General features: G+C 38.2%; 5 protein-coding genes and 1 long non-coding RNA gene across 7 annotated transcripts; 2 read left to right on the top strand and 4 right to left on the bottom strand.

Annotated features, from left to right (window-relative positions):
* Positions 1-24: 24 nt before the first annotated feature.
* On the bottom strand, positions 25-2002 carry LOC137940914 (pentatricopeptide repeat-containing protein At5g66520). Its single transcript, XM_068786025.1, has one exon. The coding sequence runs from the start codon at positions 2000-2002 to the stop codon at positions 137-139; it is 1866 nt and encodes a 621-aa protein (XP_068642126.1). The 3' UTR covers positions 25-136.
* A 238-nt stretch (positions 2003-2240) lies between these two features.
* LOC137941487 (polyphenol oxidase I, chloroplastic-like) lies at positions 2241-4517 on the bottom strand. Its single transcript, XM_068786925.1, has 2 exons — positions 4205-4517; positions 2241-4091 (listed from the first exon to the last, which is right to left on the bottom strand). The coding sequence occupies exons 1-2, from the start codon at positions 4309-4311 to the stop codon at positions 2429-2431; spliced, it is 1770 nt and encodes a 589-aa protein (XP_068643026.1). The 5' UTR covers positions 4312-4517; the 3' UTR covers positions 2241-2428.
* A 1382-nt stretch (positions 4518-5899) lies between these two features.
* On the top strand, positions 5900-6906 carry LOC137940028 (uncharacterized). The gene is made up of 3 exons (XR_011110307.1): positions 5900-6054; positions 6157-6273; positions 6586-6906. It is a non-coding gene; the product is annotated as an uncharacterized lncRNA (long non-coding RNA).
* Positions 6907-11163: 4257 nt separating this feature from the next.
* LOC137941022 (uncharacterized) lies at positions 11164-12593 on the top strand. The gene is made up of 4 exons (XM_068786225.1): positions 11164-11505; positions 11644-11762; positions 11907-12043; positions 12331-12593. Exons 1-4 carry the CDS (start codon positions 11454-11456, stop codon positions 12470-12472), a joined length of 450 nt encoding a protein of 149 aa, XP_068642326.1. The 5' UTR covers positions 11164-11453; the 3' UTR covers positions 12473-12593.
* Positions 12594-12659: 66 nt separating this feature from the next.
* Positions 12660-16226, bottom strand: LOC137941020 (uncharacterized). Of its 2 annotated transcripts, XM_068786224.1 has the most exons (5): positions 15276-16226; positions 15066-15188; positions 13826-13928; positions 13264-13424; positions 12660-13105 (listed from the first exon to the last, which is right to left on the bottom strand). In XM_068786224.1, exons 1-5 carry the CDS (start codon positions 16034-16036, stop codon positions 12838-12840), a joined length of 1416 nt encoding a protein of 471 aa, XP_068642325.1. In that variant the 5' UTR covers positions 16037-16226; the 3' UTR covers positions 12660-12837. The 2 variants fall into 2 exon arrangements, with proteins under 2 accessions (XP_068642325.1, XP_068642324.1); XM_068786223.1 differs by having other exon boundaries at positions 15066-16225.
* Positions 16227-18869: 2643 nt separating this feature from the next.
* On the bottom strand, positions 18870-21627 carry LOC137942073 (truncated FRIGIDA-like protein 1). Its single transcript, XM_068787749.1, has 3 exons — positions 20730-21627; positions 19866-20041; positions 18870-19748 (listed from the first exon to the last, which is right to left on the bottom strand). The coding sequence occupies exons 1-3, from the start codon at positions 21556-21558 to the stop codon at positions 19194-19196; spliced, it is 1560 nt and encodes a 519-aa protein (XP_068643850.1). The 5' UTR covers positions 21559-21627; the 3' UTR covers positions 18870-19193.
* Positions 21628-23409: the final 1782 nt, after the last annotated feature.

Raw genomic sequence — 23409 nt, 5'->3', positions numbered from 1 at the left:
GCTGCATGTGTTACTCTCCCAAAGTTTGTTTTTGTTTTACATTCCTCCACTTAGCAGGTACCATACCGTGCCTCTCTAAGCTTCTGGGCACCTGTATTCCCTTCGCAAGTGTTGTGCTCGTTTTGACTTGATCATCTCACCAGTAATCTCCACAAGAACAATATCCATCTTTGAATAAGTGGAACCGTGTCCGATCACGTACTACTATTTCGCGAGCATAAAGCTTGGAAATGAGTTTCGTGACGCAGTGACAATCCTCACATATTCGAAGATTCTTAACAATCCTAATGGTTGTCCCTTCCCTGGTACTGATGAGTCCAAATGCTATAGCTAGCTTCTCACTGTGCTGCTGGACTGCGTTTACTTTCTCCTCGTCCTCGAGGTCAAGGAGCAGATTACGAGTAGCTGGAGAATATCCCGCCTGCAGCAATCTCTTTATTATTTGATCCCACATACGATATATACTCTCACACCGAGGATGTGTACGGTCTCCTGCTACAAATTCATGGACAACGCCATTTAGGGAGATAGAACTGCAACCAGGGAGCTTTGAAACTCCCTTTTCTCTCATCAGTTTCCTCACCGTCACGGCTTCGTCCCACTGGCCACCTGCTGCGAAAATGCTAGCAAAATGCACGTAACGGCCACCATGACCAGGATCCATTTCAATCAAGATTTTTCCAACACGTTTTCCCAACTCTAGATTCTTATGTAAGCGACAGGCGCCAAGCAGTGCTCCCCAAATGACAGCATTGGGCTTCATTGGCATCGCCATTACCATCTCTTCCGCTTCCTCCAAAAGTCCAACACGGCCTAAAAGATCTACCATGCACCCGTAATGCTCAATCGATGGACTCACTTTGTCAACAGTTTGCATGCTTCTGAAAAGCGATGTCCCCTCTTCAACCATGCCCGCATAACTGCATGCCGTGAGCACACCAGTGAAACTGATCTCATTCGGTTTGATACCTGCCCTTTTCATTTCTATAAAAAGATTTAACGCTTCTCTTCCGCGTCCATGAATCGCCAAGCCATTGATCATGGCTGTCCAAGTTTGCACGTTTTTTTTCTTGATCTTGTTGAAAACGTTCAGTGCTTCTTCTACATCTCCACATTTGGCATACATGTCCACCAGAGCACAACTAAGAACCGTGTCCGGCTTTATCTCATTTTTGTCAATATAAGAACGAACCCATTGTCCTTGATCCAGGGCTCCAAGCTGAGCGCATGCAGAAAGCACAGTCGCCAGTGTTACAGCATCAGGTTCAACTTGTTCTATCAGCATATCATGAAAGAGGCTCAAGGCTTCCTTGAATAAGCCAAATTCGACGCAGGTTGTGATCAATGATGTCCACGAAATAACGTTTCTCACTGGCATCTGACGAAATATCTCATATGCCGTTTCGATTAGTCCTGTCTTTGCGTACCCATTGATCATTGAATTCCAAGAGACAGCATCTCGTACGGGAATTCTGTCAAACAAGAGGCGAGCAGACGAGACACTGCCACATTTGGCGTAAGCATGGAGAAGAGAATTGGCAGCGTAGAGTTCCAAACTGAAACCTGTTTTCACAATTTGAGAATGAATCTGTAGGATTTGGTCCAATGCGGAGAGGTCTGCGCAGGCCTTGAGCAAGAATGGGAAGGCGAAAGCAGAGTAGAGAGGTGAACGGCCGAGGACTTGACCGTAGAGAAGCAGAGCTTTCTCTGGGTGTTCACTGTTGGAGTAGGCTCTTATCATGATATTCCAAATGAAAATGTTGGGCCGACGAATCCTATCGAAAACTGCCGTGGCGTAGCATAGACTTTGAGAATCGAGTTTCACATAGGAGGCAATTAGTCTCCTGGCGGCTGCATTTTCGTGGGTGAGGCGTGTTTTGATCATCTTGGCGTGTATTTGCTTCGTTTCTTTCATCTCCGAACATCTTTCCAAGAGACAGAAGATGTCCGGAAGGAGTTGCACGGGATTTGAGGTTGTAGAAAGAGGCGAAGGAGCTGCCATTGGATTGATGACGACTGGACTTCAAAAAATAAAAAATTACCAAGACAAGAACATCCTCTCCGGGTTGGGACTAGATACAATTCATAGAAGAGATCACCCACGATACAACAACACATCACCTGCTTTTGACTCTGACGCTCATCTTTTCTCAAAATCAATCACTTTCTCTTTACGGACTTTGATTAAACAATCAATTCCAGAACAGCGTTCTTGTTTTTATTAAATTACACATCCTCAATATACATGTCAATCACATCATAAATCCTGAATATATATTATATAGCCCTTCAATTTGTTTTAATTCCTCTTTCGACATTACACTAGACCAGAAAAAAGAATGAATATTTTATCTTCCCCTCATTTCTCAAGAAAAACGAATTTTATTTTTATTTTTTAATATATATCTATATATATTTCTAAAACGCTTCATGGCATGTAGTCAATCCGTACACCCTCCACGGCCACATGAACTCCGGTGCCGCCTTTCGGAACCAACGAGACCCAGATGCTTTCTTCGTCGTCCGCCTCCAAATCCTCCAGCAGCTCCGATATCCCAAGCTTCAAAGTCGCCTTCGTTTTCTTCGTCGAATCACCCTCCCTCTTTACTATCCTCACCCCGTGCCGCGCATTCACGAACGTTCCTGCGAACTCTCTCGACTCAGGTCCGGTGCCATTCTCATCCACCGCGTTCACCAACACGTCGAACTTCACGTACACGTCCTTCTTCACGTCGATCCCGTAAACCACCAATATCTCCTCCTCTTCCTTTTTCTCTTTCTCGCTTCGATGCCTCTTCGGCCTCCCAACCTTCACCCTTATCGTCGTGTCCAGGATCCGACCCTCCGGTCCATAGTACGGAGTACTAGCAGACTGGCTTGGAAGCTGCAGCCCGTTCTTGGTCTCCCTCATCATTAGAATGTGGCGTGCCAGCTTTGGGGGAACCGACGGCTTCGGCCGAGCATTCAGCCACGGCAGTTCTGCTTCATCATAGCCGTAACGGAGCTTGTCTATGTCGAGGCTGTCCCGTATCTTGATCCGCACCAGCTGCCGGTTCTCGTCGTGGAAGTAGAAGTAGCTGTCTAGCCAAACAGGGTCCACAAACTCCGGCTCGTGTCCCTTAAGCTGCTTCCAAACCGTCCACAGCCGATCGATGTTGGCATGGTGGGCGTAGAAGATAGGGTCTCGTGCTGCCGAGTAGAAAGCCCCCATGTTCTCTCGCTCCGGCTGCAGGCCGCTACCAACCCAAGTGTGTAAAGCATTGTGAGGTGCTAGCTCGATCGTCCCCGGCCCGTCGCACTCCCCTTCTTCCCCCGGGTAACGCTTACACCCCATGAAAAGCTCGGTTTTCTTCGCCCCCGACACCATCTGCGTGTACATGAACGCCAGATTGGATGCTATTTGTTCCTCGGGTCCCAGCCCTTTCTCGACGTAGTCGAAACTGTCATCCACGATCTCGGGTGGATCGTGCAACCTGTCTCGGTCTTTGTCAACGTAAGCTCCGCTCGTGTAGAAGCTGGGGATGACCATGCCTGCGGGGTGATCCCAGTTCCAGTAAGGAAGCGCAAAGTTGTCATCTCCGATGAGCTTCTGGACGATACGCTCGTGAAAGTAGATGTGGATCCGATGCCAAGGGAAGAAGAGCCACGACCTGTGGATCTTGTAGAAGTAAGAGGAGTTGAGCTGGTTGTAGGCACCGGTACAGTAGATGCAGTGCATGTCGGCCTGGCGCATAAAGTTGAGGGGGTCCTCATATGGAAACTTTTTCATGATCTTGATGGCTTTCTCGTATTTGGCAATGTAGTCCTCATCCACGAGATGGGCTGGGCGACGGATTCGCTTCGGTTCTGAAGGGCTCGGAAACTGAAAATCGACGACTGGCTCATCTGACTCCCGGTTCGGGGGGCAACAATAGACGGGGACATCGGCGTCCGTGAGCGATCTGTGACAGGTAGAAAGATCTGCAGCTAAAGGAGCGTGCCGGTGCTCATTAGTCTCTTCACCGGCGGTGAAAGTTGTATCAGCGAAAATCCTGACCAACGCGCTCTTGACCCACGGCAAGGTCGAGGAGAAGGCGGGTAGAGAAGTATTCCTATACGTCCGAAGAAGCAGAGAGGGCACAGAGTGAGAAAAAGTGCGGAGGGATTTCCCTTATTTCTTTCCCAGAGGATATCGGAATCATCTACATGTAATTAAATGGCTTACCTCAGTTTAGGTGAAGGATCCTGCGATTGCTGAACTAGAACGTGCGCCGAGAAAAATGCGAGGGCGACAAGGAAGAAGAACGTAGCAGACCACAGCTTCGCTCCCATAGCTGGAGGACCTTTCTCTTCGTCTCTGAAAGAGTAGCGACACTGGGAAGACGAATAAACTACCTTGGCTGTTGCTGGGTGGCTATATTAGGTTATGAATCCTCTTTATGGGTAGATTACGTTGACAGAGGAAATGAGGAAGGATGGGAGGGGGGGAAAGTCGCTTAAAGATCTGGAGTGTCCGACCTTTAACGTTGATTACTGAAGCGGCGGCCATCCTGAAACGCTGATGTCAACTCTATTTCAAATTTTGTTACTTCTCCTTCAAGTATGGGTGCTGATGTCAACTAAACGAAGGATTACGAGTAATGGGATTCGCGTGTAAACTTGATTAACCCTTTTAAACTCCATTCACCTAGTCGCCACGTGACTTCCGTGGGATGACTAACCCATGCCCGAGCAATCGACACGTCCGAACTCCGAACAGCGAAAAGCCGAAAACTTAAAACCGATATAAAGAAAAGACCGGGAGGCGCGAGGGAACTGCACTCGCTCCCCCGTGCTGCACGTGGGAATATCTGAATATAATAATTATTTATTAATTTTTAATCATTCAAATAATTTGTTAATTATTTAAGTATTAATCAGTATTACCATAAATTCAACATTAATTATAATACACATTTCACTATTATACCAATTATTAATCATTAATTTTTAGCCAATAATTACCATGATTTAATTAATTAAATTATTTAGGTGTCTACTATCAACCACTAATTAGTTATTAATTACTGTATAAACTACTTTATTTACTTACTAGAAATTAAATATTAATTAACCATTTGTTGTTAATTACTATTAACAATGATAATATCAGATTTCTCTGAAAATTCCACCATTAATTCCACCTGGTTGCCTGAAAATAATACCAATAAATCACACAAAGGAAACATCAATATCATTAGGTATGCAAAGAAGGGGATTATTAGGTATGCAAAGAATAGTTTGCTGATGTATGAGCGCTATGGCGACAGAGACCTAATTGCTGCCATGCCGAAAAATTGTTGGAGCGCAATGAAAGAAAAATTGAGAGAAATGAGGGAGAAGGAGAGAAAACAACAACCACGGAAAAAGACATTGTGGAGAGACTATTAAGGGCCAAAATCAAACACGGAAATTACACAGGAATGGTCAGAAAACGGAGGAAGAAGATGAAACAGAGGGAAGAAGAGGAGGGATGTGGACTAAGAAGCACAGTTATTACCTCCCAAGCAGTGAAAGACATAGGATGGATATAAAACGGAAAATAACAAAGACATTACAGAGAAGCGCCAAAATCAAGCATGGAAATAACAGAAGATGATAAAAAACGAGGAAGAACACGAAACTGAGGGAGGAAAAGGAGGGAGTGAAATGAATTCTGATGGTAAACGCTCCGATTTCACTTTCACTCGTTTTACACTACAATCATTGTGAGTGAAAATTAATTTAAATTCTCTTTTAATTTTCCCTGAGAGTGAACTATCATTTTGGGTCTGTTCACACTACTGTGATCTCGCTCTTATCAACAGCCGCCGCCTTCCTCCGCAAGCTATTCGACTCCTTGGTCTCGAGGCTGTGAAAAAAACTACTGGGCATATATCTTTTCATATGTTCATATGGAAGCTAAACATATTAAGTGTCGCCCAAAACCAGATTAGCACTGACTACAAAATCTCTTAACCTATTCTTATCGATCTTCCATGTTTTTCGCCATCAAAATGGCTTCTATCGAAGCGCCTTTAGTCATCTCTTGCAATGGTAATGTTTACTTCACCGTCTCAATCCATACCTTCTGCGTACTGCTTTCCTCTCCCGCGACCGAGTTCTGATTGTTTTGCCCTATATTTTACTTGGTCGCAGTTGCTGTTGCTTGGAAACCCGGGAAGGCCCATGTGCAGGAACTAGTGCAGCAATAGAAACTGGAACGTCTTATATACCTCCCCCTGTAGAAGTTCCGTCACTGAATGGGGATCAAAGGTATGGATCTGCCTTTTCCCTTGTTGTTGTTTCCTTCAACAACACGAAGTTCGACTTTGATTTAGTCCTTGTAGAGCAACTGAATTGTAGTGCGTGACGCCTTTACATTTGAATTCTGAATCATAACTCCGTCATTGTGTTGAATCTTTCTCGAACCAGTTTTCATAGCTCAATTCGTTTTTTTTCTTCTTTTGTTTGGTGTTATTGGACATCTTTCTTCATTGGTTGTTGAATTTACAGGCGCAAGCAAGCTCCTCTATTTCGTTGGAATTTGGGTCTCTTGAATAACTACTGAACTTGTCGATCGTGCAGGGTTGTGGTGAGCATATCCAGCAAGGTTCTTCGTTTCTTCTTGGCTCTTAAACCTTCTTCTGCAGTGAATTAGGTATAACTACTAAACGTCAATTAATCCCTCAACTAGGAGAACTTGGCATCAAAGTAGCACCAGCAGTGTGGCATGGGTCCTGTATGGCGGGTGCTGGGGTGTTACCAACTCTCAATAGACATAGTATTGATTGGAAATGCAGAAAATGAACCAAGGAAGATGTAATATTCCTATCCCGTCTTGTGCTTGGCTGAACCTGCGTCTATTGCAATCAAAGGATTCTTTCTTGTGGAAGAAAATAAACAGAGGTTCTTTTATGCTTTGTTTATGACTGAAATAGTTTTGCGAGGGAGCATATTTCCTGGTGTTGCCGTTGCCCTAAGGAGCAAAAATGAACTGAACCGAGTAGGGTGAAGTATTTTAAGCTGCACCAACTGGTTTAATAACGGAAATAGGAAGGACAAGAACTGGAGATGGAAACTTAAGCTAAAAAAACCTGGTGAAGTTCTTGTTCAGTGGTTTCAACTGGTATCAGAGGTCCAAATTGATTAATCAGAACTAATCGATCATGATGTTGTCGTTTCCTTTTTTTTTTTTGGGTAAAATATTTAGTGATTGGATTTTGGATTTCAAGTTTCACATCATCTAATCACCGTGTCATCATATTTGTGGTACAAGTTTTATTACCTTCTATTTATACTAATAAAATATAAAGAATACATATTAATTAATCAAAAAATCATATTCTAATCTATTTAACACTTTTCATTATTATTTTAAGATATTTTAAAATTTTTAAATTTTTGGGAAAAACACTTACTTATTTTTAAATCTTATTTGTCGGCACGAATTTTATTACCTTCTATTTATTTTGAAAATTTTAAAATTTTCCTATGAATTAATTAAAAATATATTCTAATCTATTTAACACCTTTCAATATCAATTTAAGATATTTTCTAAATTTTAGAATATTTAAAATATATATTTCATTTTTAAAATCTTATTTATCGATACATGTTTTATTACCTTCTATTTATTGTAATAAAAATATTTAATTTCAATAAAAACGTGGTAATGAAACATGTGCCGATAAATAAGATTTTTTAAAATAAAAGAGTTTTTTAATTATTTTTTAATTTAGAAAATATCTTCAATTGATTATGAAAGGTGTTAATCAAAATAAATTGAAAATTTTTTACTAAAAAATATAAAGTTTTGTTTTTTTAAATAAATGGAAGGTAATAAAACGTGTATCGATAAATAAGATTTATAAAATTTGAAAATAAATATTTCCAAATTGTTATTTGTTAAAAAATCTAAATCAATAAAGGAAGTTTTTAAACTTATTAGAATATGATTTTAAATTATTTGATAGACAAATTTTTTATTGTATTAAAAAAAAGAAGGTAATAAAATCCATACAAAAAAATAAGATTTTAAAAACTTTAAAAATTTTCAATATTTTAAAATTTTTAAAATATCTAAAATTAAAATGGAATGTGTTAAATAGATTAGAATATTTTTATTATATATTGTATAAATATGATATTTTATTAAAATAAATTGAAGGTATTGGAACTTGTTCCGATAAATAAGATTTTTGAAAACTTAAATATTTTTAATTATTTTTAAAATTATAAATATCTTAAATTGATTATGTAACATGTTAACCAGATTAGAAGAAGATTGTTTGAATTAATTTATATATGAATTTTATTTTTTATTTTAAATTTAAGGTAATAAAACTTGTACAGATAAAAAATAAATTATTATCGTAAAATTATTTTAAAATTTTTTAATTCAATTAAAATTTATTTAAATTGATAATGAAAAGTGTTATGTATGTTAGTATATGATTTTTAATTAAGTAATATACTAATTATATATATTTTTTATTATAAAAAGGAAGGTAATAAAATATGTACCAACAAATAAGATTTTTAAAAACTGAATGAATTTTTAAAAAACATTGTATTAAATTAAATAATATCTCTAAGCAATAATGTATGGTATTAATTACATTAGAATTTTTTAAAATTAAAAATAAAAAATAATTTTTTTATTATATTAAATTAAAGTAATGGAAATAAAAATCTGTAAGATTTTTATAACGTGAAAGTAATGTTTTTAATTTTTTTAATTATAAAATAATTTAACTAAAAATGAAAAGAAAAAAGTAAGCTAACATGTTAACATATCTAAACGTACTTTCCGAGTGCCGGCATGGTAGAAGAATTCTTATAATGTGGATGAATTGGACTAAAGATGTAACATATGGCACAAAGATCTTACAAATTCAATCATGGTTCGTTCTTCGCCAAGAAACCCAAAACAACTTTCTATCTAGTCGGGAAACTATTGAAGATAATTCCTCTACTAAACTCTCACAACAATCTCCTACATTTAGAATTTTGTTATAAGTATTAAACATCGTTTTACCTCATAAATTAACTCTAAATCATTTTCTTAATTAAATTCGAGATATGAACTAGTGAATTTTCAAGGCCAACTTGTCTTGACTCCTGACAGCCTCCTCAATGTAATTAAAGTAACTCGAGTGGCTATTTAAGTATTTCAAACAACAATGGAAGTGAGTTTAGATGAATCTTACTGGTAAATGGTACAAAAAATGCTTAATGTGTTTATTATAAAACCAATTTGAATATTATTAGTAACGGAGTGACCTCACATATGATTCAACATTTGAAACGTTATCCTAATTGAAAAGTGGCAATAAGAAAAATGAAAATCATAAACTTTCAACCAGTGAAGTCTAATATTAATCAGGGTCTATTTATCTTCGTTTTATGGAATTTCGAAGCAAATATGATTAAACTAGAATGAGAGTACTCATTGCTTATTGGATTCTTATGCATAAACATCTATTTGTGATTGTAGAAGAGGAGAAATTTAATTTTATAATGAAGATGACAAATGTGAATTATGGAAAATATCTCATAAGATCATTAAGAAAGAGTGTATGAGGCAGAGAAAAAGAAATTGGAAACTTTATTGAAAGAGATTAATAAGATTAGTTTTACAACGAATCTTTGGAAGTCTCAAAATTAAAAAAATTGAATACATAATTATTAGTGGGCATTTGATTGATAGTAATTGAAAGCAACAATAACAAGTTTTGATTTTTGTGTATGTTCCTCCTCCTCGTTGTGGTGTTGATATAACATATGCTATTACAAGTGTTTGAAATATTGGAAACTAAAAAAACAAAATATTTAGTATCTTAATTGATAATGTTACATATAATGTGGCAATGATTGAATTCAGGTTCTTCACGATGTCAAGAAAGATCAAAAGGTGAACTAATTTTAAATAATTATTTACAATAATATTTTAAGTAATTTTTATAGTTTTAGTTATTCATTTTTGTTTGATGATTATAGACTGAGAATAAACTTGTTGAGATAATGCTACAAGTTTCTTGATTTTCATCTTTTTCTCATCTTGGTAATTTTAATATTTTCCATTACATGAAGTAATCAGTGGTTAAAAAGTATATTTTTTTATTAAACAATAATAAGTTCTATATATATATATATTTTTTTATCATAGGTAGAGATTTTGCTCTTGTGAAAGGGTGACTTAGCCTATTATTTTCTAGCACAACTAGACAAAGCTAGAGTTTGTCATTCATTTCGGTTTTAAGGAATGGGGTTTTTGTTGTTAAAACCAATTAAATTTTGTGATTTTGAATAACAAAATTACAAAATTTGAATTGAATATTTGGTTTATAATTTTTATCCGACTGATCCGAATTTATACTGGATTTATAGTTTTTATTTTGGTGATCATAAATTTGATATTGTTATTTTATTTAAATGTTCAGTGTTTAATTATTCAACAATTTTTGCATAATTTTATGTAATGTTTATGAACAATTTTATGAACAGTGTATAAATAATTTTATGCCATAATTTTATATACTTTTTATTTAATATATATTTTTAATAAAATTTTAAATATGGGGCAGAGTTCAAGTCCAACTCAAACTCGAGGTTAAACTCAGTGAAGTTAAGAGTTTGATTCCAAATTTTAGACGAATCGTTCCAATCTCAAGTTCAAGCTCGGCAGACTCAAATGTAACCCTTACTCTCAAGTGTTTGCTCGGTAGCCGCGTGTCAAAATCTCATTATCATCTATCTTACCAAAATAGGATCAGTATCGATGGTCGAGATGTCTTTATCGCGATTATATAATTTCGAGATCCAAATCTATTAGGTATTACTTTGAATGGAAGCAGCGGATTCCTGCCGGCGTTAACGGAGGGGAGTGGATTGGATAAGCATTAAGCAGACAAGAACGTATGGACGTCGCTGTCATCATCAATATACTGACTTTCGGGTGGATTCAGCAGTATTATTACTACCTTCACTCCGACACTCATAGCAACGACAAACCAAATTGGACAGGACAACCCAAGTTATCCATTTTGACTTTGAACGAACTCATCTTTATCCATCGCGTCTCTCTCCCTCTTCCTTTCTTCTTTTCACCCGCCGCACTCCTTTTGGAACCACTTGTGTCAATCCACTCTCTTCTGATTCATCCAATACCACCCTCGAGAGAAAATCTAGGGGCACTGAAACCCAATTCCAGACTGCCATGGACGTGTAATCCTATTATCCTATACAAGTGCCGACATCTCATCTCATTAAAACCCATCAAGGATTACTTTAATCTTTGCCTTTATCTACTCTTTAGCACCCATCAACTCACACAAAAACCTGAAGAGCTTCCCCCTTCAAACAGAGACACTCTGCGTTCGTTGCTACCACCGCTTCATCTTCCTTCTCTCTTTGTATAGCTCAGGTAGAGGAATCCGGTTTTGTGTTAATTATGGGTTCTCTGATGGCCGGATGGGATACACCGGTTCCAGATCCTAAACACGGTAATTCTCTCTTCCTAAGCCTATCCACCCTTTCTTTGCTTCGATGCTGCCTTCGTTGCTTCTCCTCTTCTCTGCCTGCTACTTTCCAACTTGCTCACGTGGTCTGATTTTCTCCCTGTTATTTGTTTCTTTCTCCAGTTAAGTATCAGAAGAACAATTCCTTCACGAAGGCAGAAATTGAAGCATTTTGGAACTCGAAGAAGAGGATAGAGGAGGAACACCTCAAAGAAATTTCGGGTCTTGTACAAACCAATCAGGTCAAAAATCAAAGGACAAGTTTCGATTCTTCTGGATGATCTTTATGTTCCCAGAGGCCTTTCAATTGTTTTTTTTTTTTTATTTTCCCCTTCTTTTCTCAGATATTTGTCGACTACTTACTGTACCTTTTGTCTGTTTGACAGGAGGGCGCCTTACAGAACGAAGCTGGACCAGGGCTTCGAAGGTCAAGCTCCTTGCCTCTGACTGATCATAAAAGCGAATCTATTCAACTCCATGAAGCAATTTCTGATCTGGAGAAGCTTACAAAAGCAAGTGACTGGTGAGTCAAACAATTCTATCTACTGATCCTTCAGTTATGAAGCCAAACAACTGATACAAACAAGAGTACTTACTGAAACATGCTCCTCCTTCCGGAAAATTAATTAACCTCGATTCATTCTGCTAGTGATCTAAACAAAACTAGCCCGTTTCTTTGCGATGAATTCAGACACAATTGGATAATCTTCAGGAAGGACGTAGACAACGATTAAGTAATGTTTGCGTGGCTACGATTCCTTGTTTTTTATTTGTCTGACCCAGCTGTAAGATGGTACTAATCACTTTCAGGTGGACGAGGAGCAAGTGGGCTTTTCTCAACGAACCTCCAGTGACGGCCATGGAAGGCCCTGCTTACAAATACGCGGCACAGTACCATGTAGCAAACTTGGCAAAATCGAAAAGTGCTGGGCGCCAGGGAATTAGTGCGTGAGTCCCAAACTCTTGCCTCCAGCCGAAGCTACATGGATGTATTCGCCTAGTGTTGTACTTGGGAGTGGCAAAAAACTGTGTAAATGAGGATTGCTAAATTACTGTACGTTACTTTTGGTTTTTTTATGATCTCAACAGTCATGTAGGGTGTACTCGGAACTGCCATTACGCAATGGCAAATGCTTATAACAAATGCGTGAAGTAAGGATTAATATTGGCATACTCTTTCTGCAGATTATAGTAAAAGATGACAATAAGTAATAAGAAAGCTTCCCAAAATCCACGCTGGTCGAATTGCCCATGGATGTAAACTTTCATTACAATCTTCAAGAGTGGCAAAGGATACAACGTTTGTTCTCGTCTTACTCACTTTGTCATGTCCGCAGTAGAGATGCACTTGATCAGAAATTCGGAAATTTTAGTAGAATATATACCTGGGAAGCTCCTCAAATGATCAACATGAGGCGACGAATCAAAGTTATATGCCACAACTTCCTTCCCAGAGTTTTTCTGCTGTGCAATGAATAATTCTATTGAACGGAATGGAATAACCTTGTCAGCAGTACTATAAAAGAACAGCTGGGGGCAGGGCGGCTGCTGGTTTGAGAGAATGTTAACGATCCTCCTCAACCTCCTATGGAACACAATTCACACATTAATGGAGGAAGCAGTCTCAACTGATGGCTTCTACCAAAAACATAATAACTCAGATAAATGCCATCTCAAATAAGCTAACATTCTATCTCTTCATACTGAGGCACCCCCATTTCGGCAAAAGAAGACATCACTCACCTATTTACATGTGGCAGCATCAGAAGGTTGGAGAATAGTATCTTTAAAATATTTAGGAGAAGCTTCTCAACCCAGGTCTTGTTATCAGCTGGACTGGTATCAGAATGCTTCAGAGGACTGCCTTTTTTCAACAAAGCAGCAGAGAACCCAGCAGCCCAGACCTGTTCATAAAAGGAACAATAATCTGATTTCCTGTGAGGTATGGTTAAGACAATTAGCTACATGAAGTTGCACCACAGTTGCCATAAAAAGACAACGAACCAAAAGATGAACATACAGATTATCTCCATTGAAAATTTCATGCTCTCATATTTTAAAAAATCTTAACCAGTCAACAAGGAACTGAATGGAAATAACAACATATCAATCAATCAGATAGCAATAACTAAGTGAACATCAGAAAACCAAATGCATTAGCCTTACATTCAGAATTTGTCCAACCGTTAAGAGATTTGGGAAAAACATGCGTGTTCATACAAAACCTCATGAGAAGTAACCAATCAATTATTGTGCACAAACAGCACGAAAGAAAAGACAAAGAAACAAAGTTGTCTATCTGAACCTGAGGATTTATTTCTGGATCTCCTCCAGAATCTATAATGCATCCTTTTATGTTCTGCATAAAATCACCTTTCTGTTGCAAGTTGTCAAGTAAAGCACCATAGCTGCACATCAAGAAAGAGGATTTAGCCTCGCAGAAGACCCAACTGTTGTGATCATTAAAAACAGGACAACTAATGGAATCAACCCACCAATCAATCAGTACAGTTACCTGGCAGAAATTGAGACTCTACATCTACAATCTCAATTTATCAAAAAGTGAACCAGCGAGGCTTTTATCCTTTTGTTTTTCATGAACGCAATCTAAGGAACAGTGCACCAGCAAGGAGAGTTTTTGAGAGACATTAAATGAATAGGGAAAGATCAGAAGTGACAGGGAGCACAAGGTGAGGGAAAACTTAAAGAACAGTAGCTTAATACTAGAGTTTCCTAAGGATAAAGCAGAACAGAACAGGAAGATTATCTGCCTGACCACAACAAAGTTGAGGCACAGCTAATGATATGGTTTATTAATTTTTGCAAAATTGATCCTCTTATGAAGCAAGTTTCTAAAAGGAAGCATCAACAAATATGTACAAATATATACACTACTAATTGGTTTGTTTTGGTTTTCACTTTCATTTTCTTCTTTGTTTCAGAATAATGAGAAAAAGGATTCATAAAAAGAGCTCAAAATAAAGCAAATGGCACATCATGCAGAGAGAAAACAATGAGCAAAAATACAAAAGAATAGAAGATGCACTGGTTTATTAAAAAGTCTGAAGTGTTTTGGCGATAAACGACCTTCTATTTATGCTTCTATTCAGAGCTAAAAGCAAGTAATCATGGAACTGAATATGGAAGAGACCAAAACTGGGTGAATAATTTTGGAACTGAAAATGCATTGGAAGTTAAAATGTGATCATTTCTCAGTATTATAATTTCAGGTATGCAAGATAAGTAGCAGTGAAGCACGCGATGGAAATAATTAAACAAAAGAAATCCTTACATAAGGAGACGAAATTACAAGCCATAAAATGCTCCCCATAGATGCAACACTTTCAGTTTTCTGGACATTATCATCCTCTATAGGACCTTTTGTCATGAAAAAACAGTCTGAAAGGGTGGCTAACGTCCCTTACAGTCAAGAGAATAAGTTGCAGAGAACAAATCCTCGCCATCTAGTACTTACGTAGTGACAGAATGAAGGAACCAGAAGGAGAGGAACGCATTCCAGATAGTATCAAGTTCGAACCACTTACGCGAGCCAACCAGTGTTACTGAAAGTATGGAAAAGTAATCCTCTTTCCCTTCCATCCTTCTCCTTCTCAGACAACCAAGAAATCAATTCCTCTGCAAGCTCCGCAATGCGGCGTTCGACTCCCCTCCCCAAATCCGGACCGATAAGTTCCTTCACAGTAAAGATAAAGGGAATTGTTCGAATTCCACTTGAATTATACAACTCCGCATACCTCCGCAGATGCTTCGTCTCCGCTCCAAGCCATCCCAGAAGCACGGTCGTAAAAATAGGATTTTTAGCAGCAGAAAGCCCTTGATCTCCCAAATCGTCAAAGCGGGGACGTCCCGCAGGCTTGAAGAGCCCTTCCTCTGACTTTGAGACGGAGAAATCAGAATATCCATCAGCAGAACAGGATGGGGAGATGTGAGTGGCAGAAAGAGAAAGCGGAAATCCTAGAAGATTAGACTTTGGAAAAGACGACGATGAACGGGAAACGTCGAGAAATGCTGACGGGCATGGGATTGAGGGACAGTAGATACCGATCGGGCTCGAAAAAAGATGAACGGTTGGTATGTGGTTGCTTGCGTTTGAGAGATGGGGAGCGGTTCGCAGAGAACCTCTGAAGAGAGTAATAGGGACACGACGATTGAGGTGGGTGGAGGTGCCTGATAGTCTCAAGGACGCTTCCATGGCCAAGAGAGAAATTGTTGCCACAGAAATTAACGTAAGAACAGAAGAACGACAAATGGCAAACTGTCGAAATGTGTCGAACTCGGAGCCGTATTCGGATTGTCGGACCGTCGCTTCGCTTCTTATACAGTAGCAGTAAAATGGTAAACGCCATTCTTTTTTTAGTAAACATTGAAAAAACACGCAAAATTCATCAGCAAGCCAGATGCCCGAGCTAACGTCTGGGAGCAGTGGAAGAGGACAGTCTCTCCAAGAAGATGGTCGCGGTCTCACCCTATCATTTTTTAGATATTTCTTCTTCATAAACAGTAAAACAAACTCATCGGAGAAACAAGAAGAAGGAAGAAGAGCACCTGGCGAGAGCAGCTAAGAAGAAGATAATTAGATAATCATTCTCTCATCTGGAAGGGAGAGGCATGGTCTTTTATTTTGCCAGCAAAAAGGTGGAAGGGGGCCTTCCCTGGCTTCCGCACAGCAACGTCTATGGCCAGAGCCCGTCACCCGTCACCGACTAGTAGGAGAAACTCTACCCCCTCATCAACAGATGAAAATTGGGAGTGGTGGTGGTGGCGGCTCCCTCTCCCTACTCTCTGCACCTCCAAATGATCAGATTGCAAATAGGAGACATCCCCAACCCTCTGTGGGGGAAAAGTTTCTCCCCCTCCCCGAATGCGATTTGGCAAACTGGCCAAGGTCATGCAGTTAACCGATTAAAGCAGAACAACCAGCCAAGTCAATCAAGTTTGGATCCATGACCAAGACTTCAACTGGTTTAAACCCTATAACTTCCTCAATATCATAAAGTAGAAACTACTCCAATAGTCACATATTCTGTAACTATGGGAATCAAACGGTTGGCAATTAAAACCAAAAAATTTCAGAATCGTTGATTAATAGTTCTTAATAACATTAAATGAAATTTTGTGAAATTCTTTAAAACTTGATACGAATCTCTGGTTAATGAAATATCTACTACAATATGCTAAAAGCACAACATTCTGGAATTACATAATACAGGGGTAAAAATAAGAACAAAGAAAAAAGAAGATACGCGTTATTGCTGCCAAATATTAGCCATTTAGTGGACGGATACGGGTGGGTAATGGTGCGACTGTCGTCCAACCAACACTGGCAAGAGAAGAACAACAAATAGACGATGAAATGAGAGATAACTGCTGGCAGCTGCATGACCACTTGGAACAAATAGGTACAAATCACATTAATACTGTTCTCAGAGCTATTATTCCGAAGAGTGATACTGATACTCGATGGCATATACATACTAGAATCCACTTTGAGAAGTATTGTCCATGGCGGGCATGGAGGCATATTGAAGAGCATCTTCTACCTGAAAAACTCGCTGAAAACCAGCTGCTACGGTTCACAGATCTCCGCATATCAGTTGCTACCAAATTGACGATGTTAGTCTGATTAAGGGCCTTTTTTCTGGCAGATATCGATAGTCCCAACAGAAAGAAGGAACCAGAGGTGAATGAGGACAGATACAACTCACTGGGGTTCAAATTAGGACCCTTTGCCCTCTAGGTATCTCCAGCTATTTATCATTTAGCAACAAAAGAGAAGAAAAATATTTTTCTTCCCTTTCCGTTTTCAAAAAAATGTTTAAGAAGCATGGGTGAGTGTAAATATGGTAATATGCACCTGTCACTAGTCAAACATCATTCAGAACCCCGGAGTCCAGAATAAGAACCATTACTTCCTATATCGGCATAATAGTTAAGGGACACAACTCACAAAAACTTAAGGGGCTTTGCAAGGCCCTGACTCCATCAAGGGAGGCTTCATTCCAGCACGCAAAGTTCCTTGCCTACAGTTTAAAGAATCAAGAAAATAACTTCCTATGGGCTATAAGATTATCTACTTCTCAACCAATATTTGTTGTTCATGCCTATGAACAAAACCAGTAAATATAGAAGCCCAGTTGCTTGACGAACAGGGAAACTTCATTACACTCACATTTCAAAAAATATCAGATGGCATTTGCCTGCTGTTTACTGGTGCGTCATTTCCAATTTATAAAATCTCAAGTATGCCAACTGCCAAAAACAGAATTTTAACAATTACCATCCATATAGGCTCTGTGAAAGACGACCTTGAAGATGAAACAAATAGATGAATGCCTGATACTAAATGCCTCATTTCCCCATCTCAATCTGTCCAAATAAAAAGCATGACATAGAACTTTCGCCTCCAAAATTAGGTGCTCCCAACATTACCAATTCAATTAGGAGCTCACAGAGTCCTGATTACTAAAGCAGCAAAAAGGGGAGTTCGTGTAGAGAGAGAAAGAAAGAGGAAAAGAGACAGACCTGACAAGAGATTGCAACCATGGAGATTAGATTCATCTGTTGACGGCAATAGAATAGCCCAGCTAGGGTGTCTTCAAAAGTTCTATACCCTTATTAAAGAGTTCAGGTTTTCGCCAAAGTATTCTCATAGAAGATTATGTCATACTTATAAAATGAATTGAGGTTGCAAAATGTCTCATGCAACCTTTTCTTACTGCCATCAAGTTAATCTAAATAAAATTCCTACAATTTTCACTGATTGATTTTTACCAAGGACTTTGAATTTATACATAGTGCTAAATAGGATTGAGAAGAAAAATCAGAGAACAGAGAAGCACATGATTGCAACAACATTTTCTTGCTTAATTATCAAGACCTCTGTCATTAAGTTTATTGTCCACTTGATGGAACATAATTATTTATGAAAATATTCAATCAAATAATGAAAAGAACTTCCAGTTTGCACTTTCATTAAGAGTTTATACAACAATAATGGAAACAGAAGTATTCACTTCAATTGAAGTGATCGAAGCTGGTTGTGCAGAGGCTTGTGGAAGAGATTAATCTTAAAATTGAGGATAAAATGACCACTAAGACAAGAAAATTTAAAAATAGCCTTTGAATGTATACACTCCATTCAAACACGAACAGGACAAGAAATATAGATACTTTCCTCTTCCCAGCCAGGCCAAATAGGGGAGTGTTGCTCAAAAGAACCAACATCTGAATGTGCTCAGGCCTTAAAGCCAAAGGCACGATCAATGGCAGATGTATACAAGCAACGGATGGAGAAAAGAAGATAAAACCAGATAATAGATGAGTAACCTGTTTCAAAAAAAAAAGGCCACCTGAATACCTGACAAGCTCAACCGAATTAACAAAAAATTACTTAACATTTTTTTAATTAAGATTACCCCAAGGAGCAGCATCTTCCATCACTTACTCAAAAGGCCCTAAATGTATAAATAATATGTCACAGATGAACAAATTTAGAACAAGATCGCCACTCAAATCAACATACAGCAGAATTTTTCTCCATTAAACATAGAAAAGTAAATACAGAATAACTAGTAGCTGTAGAAGACTTCACGATGGCATATTAAGCTCAGCCACAGCAATTCACTAACAAATCTAGATATATACATGACCATCTACTGATACATAGATGATCGATAAGATTGAGGTGGTTGCACTCCACCACCTGAAGTATAACTATGAGGGACTGCTCTTTCATATAAACCACCAGAGGCAACCCTAGATAGCAAAAAAGGTTGAGATGGGTACAAATGAGTCCTTGGTGGGCTCAAAGGTCCCAAAATTCCAGCTCCACCAGAAAGATGTCCATAGTGAGCACCAGAAGATCCTACCAGGCCATATGGCCCAGCAGATGCCCCAACCATGTAAGAAGGAATACGGTCAACGATAAGGGGTGGAGATTGGTCAGGGCTAAGAAATGAAGAAGTATGAGACACACTAGCAACAGAAAATGTAACAGCCGGCCGAGGTCGTTTCTTTGGTTGTTGTTGATGAGACTTAGAAGCTGCAGCTGTAGAAGGAGCAGGGCGCTTCTTTTCAGGCTTCTGGCTTTCCAGCTTGGCAATTTGCTTTTCAAGGCTTTCTCGAGAGAACTCAGCCTCAAGCTTATGTTCTTCAATGATTTTCAGCACTGCCCTGATAGCAGCAGTTTCTCTAGCAATCGCTTCATGCTGTGGCAGATGCAAAGAGATTGATATAGAATATTTTCATACAGAAGCAAATAATTACGACATTTTATGAAAGAATAAATTTAACATTTCAGTAAAGAATATCACATAGATTTATACCTGGGACATTGTTGAATTATTTCCCTTCCTACGGATTTCTTGAGAAACATTCTTGGACTCTACAAGATAACCATTCAACAGAGACACAGGAGGGAACTTATCTACAACCTCAAAGGTGTAGGCAAAGTTCACAGCATCAATTTGCTTTCCCTTATTGATCATTTTTTGGATCAAATCTGTTACAAGCACAAAGCTTGCAATTGTCATCAGGCAGATAAACCAGCTGTATTGAGTCTATTAAATGAACTCAGTTACAAGCAAAAAGCTTGTAATAGTCAGTAGGAAAACAAAAGTAACTAATTGATCACTTTCAAATCTCTACAAGCAGCAATGCTTGCAATAGCCATCAGGAAAAGGAACAACTTCTGTAATTAAAAAAATAAATTAAAACATGAGTCGCCCTTCGGTAGACAAGGTCCCACCAGAGGATGACCAACACTATTTTTTTGGTGCTTATCTAGATGCGCAGAAACAAATAAAGTTTGCTCACAAAGGTATGAATTTCGATTTTAGAATTAAATCAGAACTTCAAAGATTATAACAAGTGATAACATACAAAATCTGCAAGCTTCACGGATAATCCCAGGTAAAAGGCGTTAAAACTGCTTCCCCCAGGACAAAGAAAATGCCAATGGGGCAAGACCATCAAATGTCGAAGAGATTATAACAATTATCGGGGATAAGCAAACATAAATTGTTTGCTTCATATGTAAAATAAAAAATAAAAAATAAAAAATAACTAGATATCTCCTAGAATAGAAATATTACGCCTAGAAAGGAAGTGAACGGGAGATTAAGAAAGGGTAAATTTTCCACTAGGACGAAGATTATATCAAGGACAAGTAGATTTTCCAAGATACTCACAAGGAATTTTATCCGCAGGAAGAAGAACACGGCACAATTCTATGGTTTGTTTCCGTCGAGCAACATCGACAACAGGATCCACCACCTGGTCAATATCAAATGAAGAAAACAAACCAAATGTTGCAATAAGCTGCAAAAAACCAATGACCTCTAAGGGATTCTGACCACCCGCAGTAATCTTTCCTTTCCACTCTAAACCTAGTTTCTTTGCCCTATCCTTCAAGGGGGGCTTGATATCTAGTGAAAGAGAGGATAACTTTTCTAGCAGAAGAATACACGTTCTTCTAACTGAAGCCAGATCAGTGTCCTTGTCTCCTTTTGAATTAGGACGGTAAAAACAGTCCATGGTATCCAAGACAAGCTTTGCAGGGTCTACCGAGAAACGAAGGGCCCCAGCAATCGCCTCTCGGACTGATGAAAGATCTTTCCTATTATTGATAATAAATTGCCGTAACCCCTTTGAATCCATTTTCACGCAGAGAGCCTTAAGCTCTGGCCAGAAAGGAAAATCGGGTTCTTTCTCTATACTCTCCAGCTTCATCTCCATTTTTTCCACAGACACAGAAGTCTTCGCCGGAGTTGTTCCTTTCACGGGAGAAGAAGGACTCTGACAGCAAAAATTCTCTCTTGCTTCGAGTTCTTTGAAGCGGGCATGAATTGATTTCTCGATGGAGTCAAAGTGCTCCTCGAGATCATTCCACTGGAGGGTGAAAGATGCAAGCGAAGACGAACGAGCTTGCAGGTCTTCGAAGGCCTTTCGAAGATCATCCTTCTTTGAAGGGATGGATTTAATCAACGCAGAAACGGACTCCAGAGAACGGCGGCTCATGGCGATCGCTTGAAGCGGGGGAGCGAAGATGTGCAGAAAGGACAGGACGAAGACCAGGGAGTGAGTAACGTTATGGGAGCGAGAATAATCATGCCCTAAAACTCCCAATTCTTTTCTTTGAAGCAATTCCGCTTTCGGATTCGTTGTAGGCCTATGAGTCTTGTGTCGTTAAACTCGACCCGGGGACGTGAACCGATCCGTTAAATCCGGTTCATCCCGATTTAACCTCACCTCCGGTTGAATGATTATCATTATCTATTTCCCAAAAACAAAAAAAGATTAATGGATTCTAATTATGAGGTCTAATTTTATAATTATCCCCTAAAGTTTTTAAAAATAATATATTTCTTTACAAGAAGTAACATTTTATTGCTATAAATTATTTATACATATAAATTTGTAGTATTTTGTGTAGTATATATTTATTTTATATATTATAACTTGCATTTTTATATCTTTTATAAAGTTATATAACATATAGAATGAGGGGCTAAAATAAATATAATGAAGAAATTTGATTATTACATATATAATAACAATTTAAATTAGATAGCTAATAACATTGACAATTTAAATTACATAAATAATAAAAATAATTACCTTTGATGGCTACTTTCTTAACTATTTATTGGGCTTTAGTTGGCAAATTTTGACATTTTCTAGTGTTATGTCCTGGTTTTTCATCTACCATTTTTTACTAATAGAAGGGGATTTTCCTTGAGACACATACGCATCATACACACCATTGTGATATTGAGATACTCTAAACTCTTTTTTTTTTATTCACATTTTTTTTTCTCAAAGCAACTTCAATAGAAAGAGTACATAAAGATCTCATCTTTGTCATATTTTCGCACTTTTTCACAAAAAAAATATTCAATCTATAAAAAATGGTTGCCGCCAATACTTGAATTAGACGACTTCAGACATCTTTTATAACATTATTGAAACTCCGTATATATTTTTAGTTATCACGCATAATCAAACATTACCGTTACATGTTAATAAGCACAACTCAAAACTCAAATCCCCCTATATTGCTCACTTTATTGTCTAATCAGCTCCATAGTATAATCAAATTCCATGATAATTATTTTCCTCACACAAGACCATATGTGACCAATCAGAGTATCATTTTTTTAACAATTTCTTGGAATTAACAACTATATGACACACACAAAATTAACGAAAATATTCTGGTAGTGAAAATTGTTTTTAGACGTTCCTAATCAAATTCTTTTAGCGATCTGAAATGAGAGTTAGAGGTTTTTCTCGAATAACAAAATGATTTAGATATCATAATATTTTTCCAAGGACATTTATCATAAATAAATTTGGCTTTGTAATCATTAGCACTAGACCTCAATGTCTTATACTCTACATGTCTTTCAATCCAATAATTTTTAAGATATAACTACAATTAAGACTTATCCTCAAATACTTAACCTACATTGATATTATCTAAACTTGAATTCAAATTTGTTTATTCTAGGAATATTATTCACACTTACCCTCTCCAGCATCTTCAGATATATATCTGGGCAACGGGATCTGTTGCTTCAGCTTTATCATTAGAAACCTCAATTCATAACATATCAAGGAGAGCTTCTTAGTCAGAGAGTTCTCTAGAAGGAGTTGTGGTTGCAGGGGAAGAGCGTTGGGGAAGAGTGGGAGGAGCTCTAGCCGTCGAGGAAGAGTGGGAAGTGCTCAGGCCACCAGGGAAGAGCATCGTGAGGAGATTTGGGAAAGACTGGAGCAGAAAGGAGAATGGGAAAGGGTGTGTGAAGATGAAGGGAAAAAGGGGAGGCTGATCGGCCGCCATGGTGGAATGGTTCGATTGCATGACTTTTA

Source organism: Aristolochia californica, unplaced genomic scaffold (assembly GCF_029961685.1).
Source record: "Aristolochia californica isolate CCGP_79_NKW_82.1479 unplaced genomic scaffold, dmAriCali1.0.hap1 SCAF_9, whole genome shotgun sequence".
Lineage (NCBI taxonomy): Eukaryota > Viridiplantae > Streptophyta > Magnoliopsida > Piperales > Aristolochiaceae > Aristolochia > Aristolochia californica.
This window is presented reverse-complemented; position numbering and strand designations above follow the sequence as displayed.

Coding starts and splice junctions, on each gene's coding strand:
- LOC137940914 (XM_068786025.1), bottom strand. CDS start 2,002: ATGGCAGCTCCTTCGCCTCTTTCTACAACCTCAAATCCCGTGCAACTC.
- LOC137941487 (XM_068786925.1), bottom strand. CDS start 4,311: ATGGGAGCGAAGCTGTGGTCTGCTACGTTCTTCTTCCTTGTCGCCCTC. Junction 4,092..4,204: donor GATCCTTCACCTAAACTGAG/GTAAGCCATTTA, acceptor TCGGACGTATAG/GAATACTTCTCTACCCGCCT.
- LOC137941022 (XM_068786225.1), top strand. CDS start 11,454: ATGGGTTCTCTGATGGCCGGATGGGATACACCGGTTCCAGATCCTAAA. Junction 11,506..11,643: donor GGTTCCAGATCCTAAACACG/GTAATTCTCTCT, acceptor TTCTTTCTCCAG/TTAAGTATCAGAAGAACAAT. Junction 12,044..12,330: donor CTTACAAAAGCAAGTGACTG/GTGAGTCAAACA, acceptor AATCACTTTCAG/GTGGACGAGGAGCAAGTGGG.
- LOC137941020 (XM_068786223.1), bottom strand. CDS start 16,036: ATGAAGAAGAAATATCTAAAAAATGATAGGGTGAGACCGCGACCATCT. Junction 13,425..13,825: donor ATCCAGAAATAAATCCTCAG/GTTCAGATAGAC, acceptor TTTTATGAACAG/GTCTGGGCTGCTGGGTTCTC. Junction 13,106..13,263: donor ATGCTGCCACATGTAAATAG/GTGAGTGATGTC, acceptor TGTGTTCCATAG/GAGGTTGAGGAGGATCGTTA.
- LOC137942073 (XM_068787749.1), bottom strand. CDS start 21,558: ATGAGCCGCCGTTCTCTGGAGTCCGTTTCTGCGTTGATTAAATCCATC. Junction 20,042..20,729: donor TCCTGCGGATAAAATTCCTT/GTGAGTATCTTG, acceptor TGCTTGTAACAG/ATTTGATCCAAAAAATGATC. Junction 19,749..19,865: donor ATAATTCAACAATGTCCCAG/GTATAAATCTAT, acceptor CATCTGCCACAG/CATGAAGCGATTGCTAGAGA.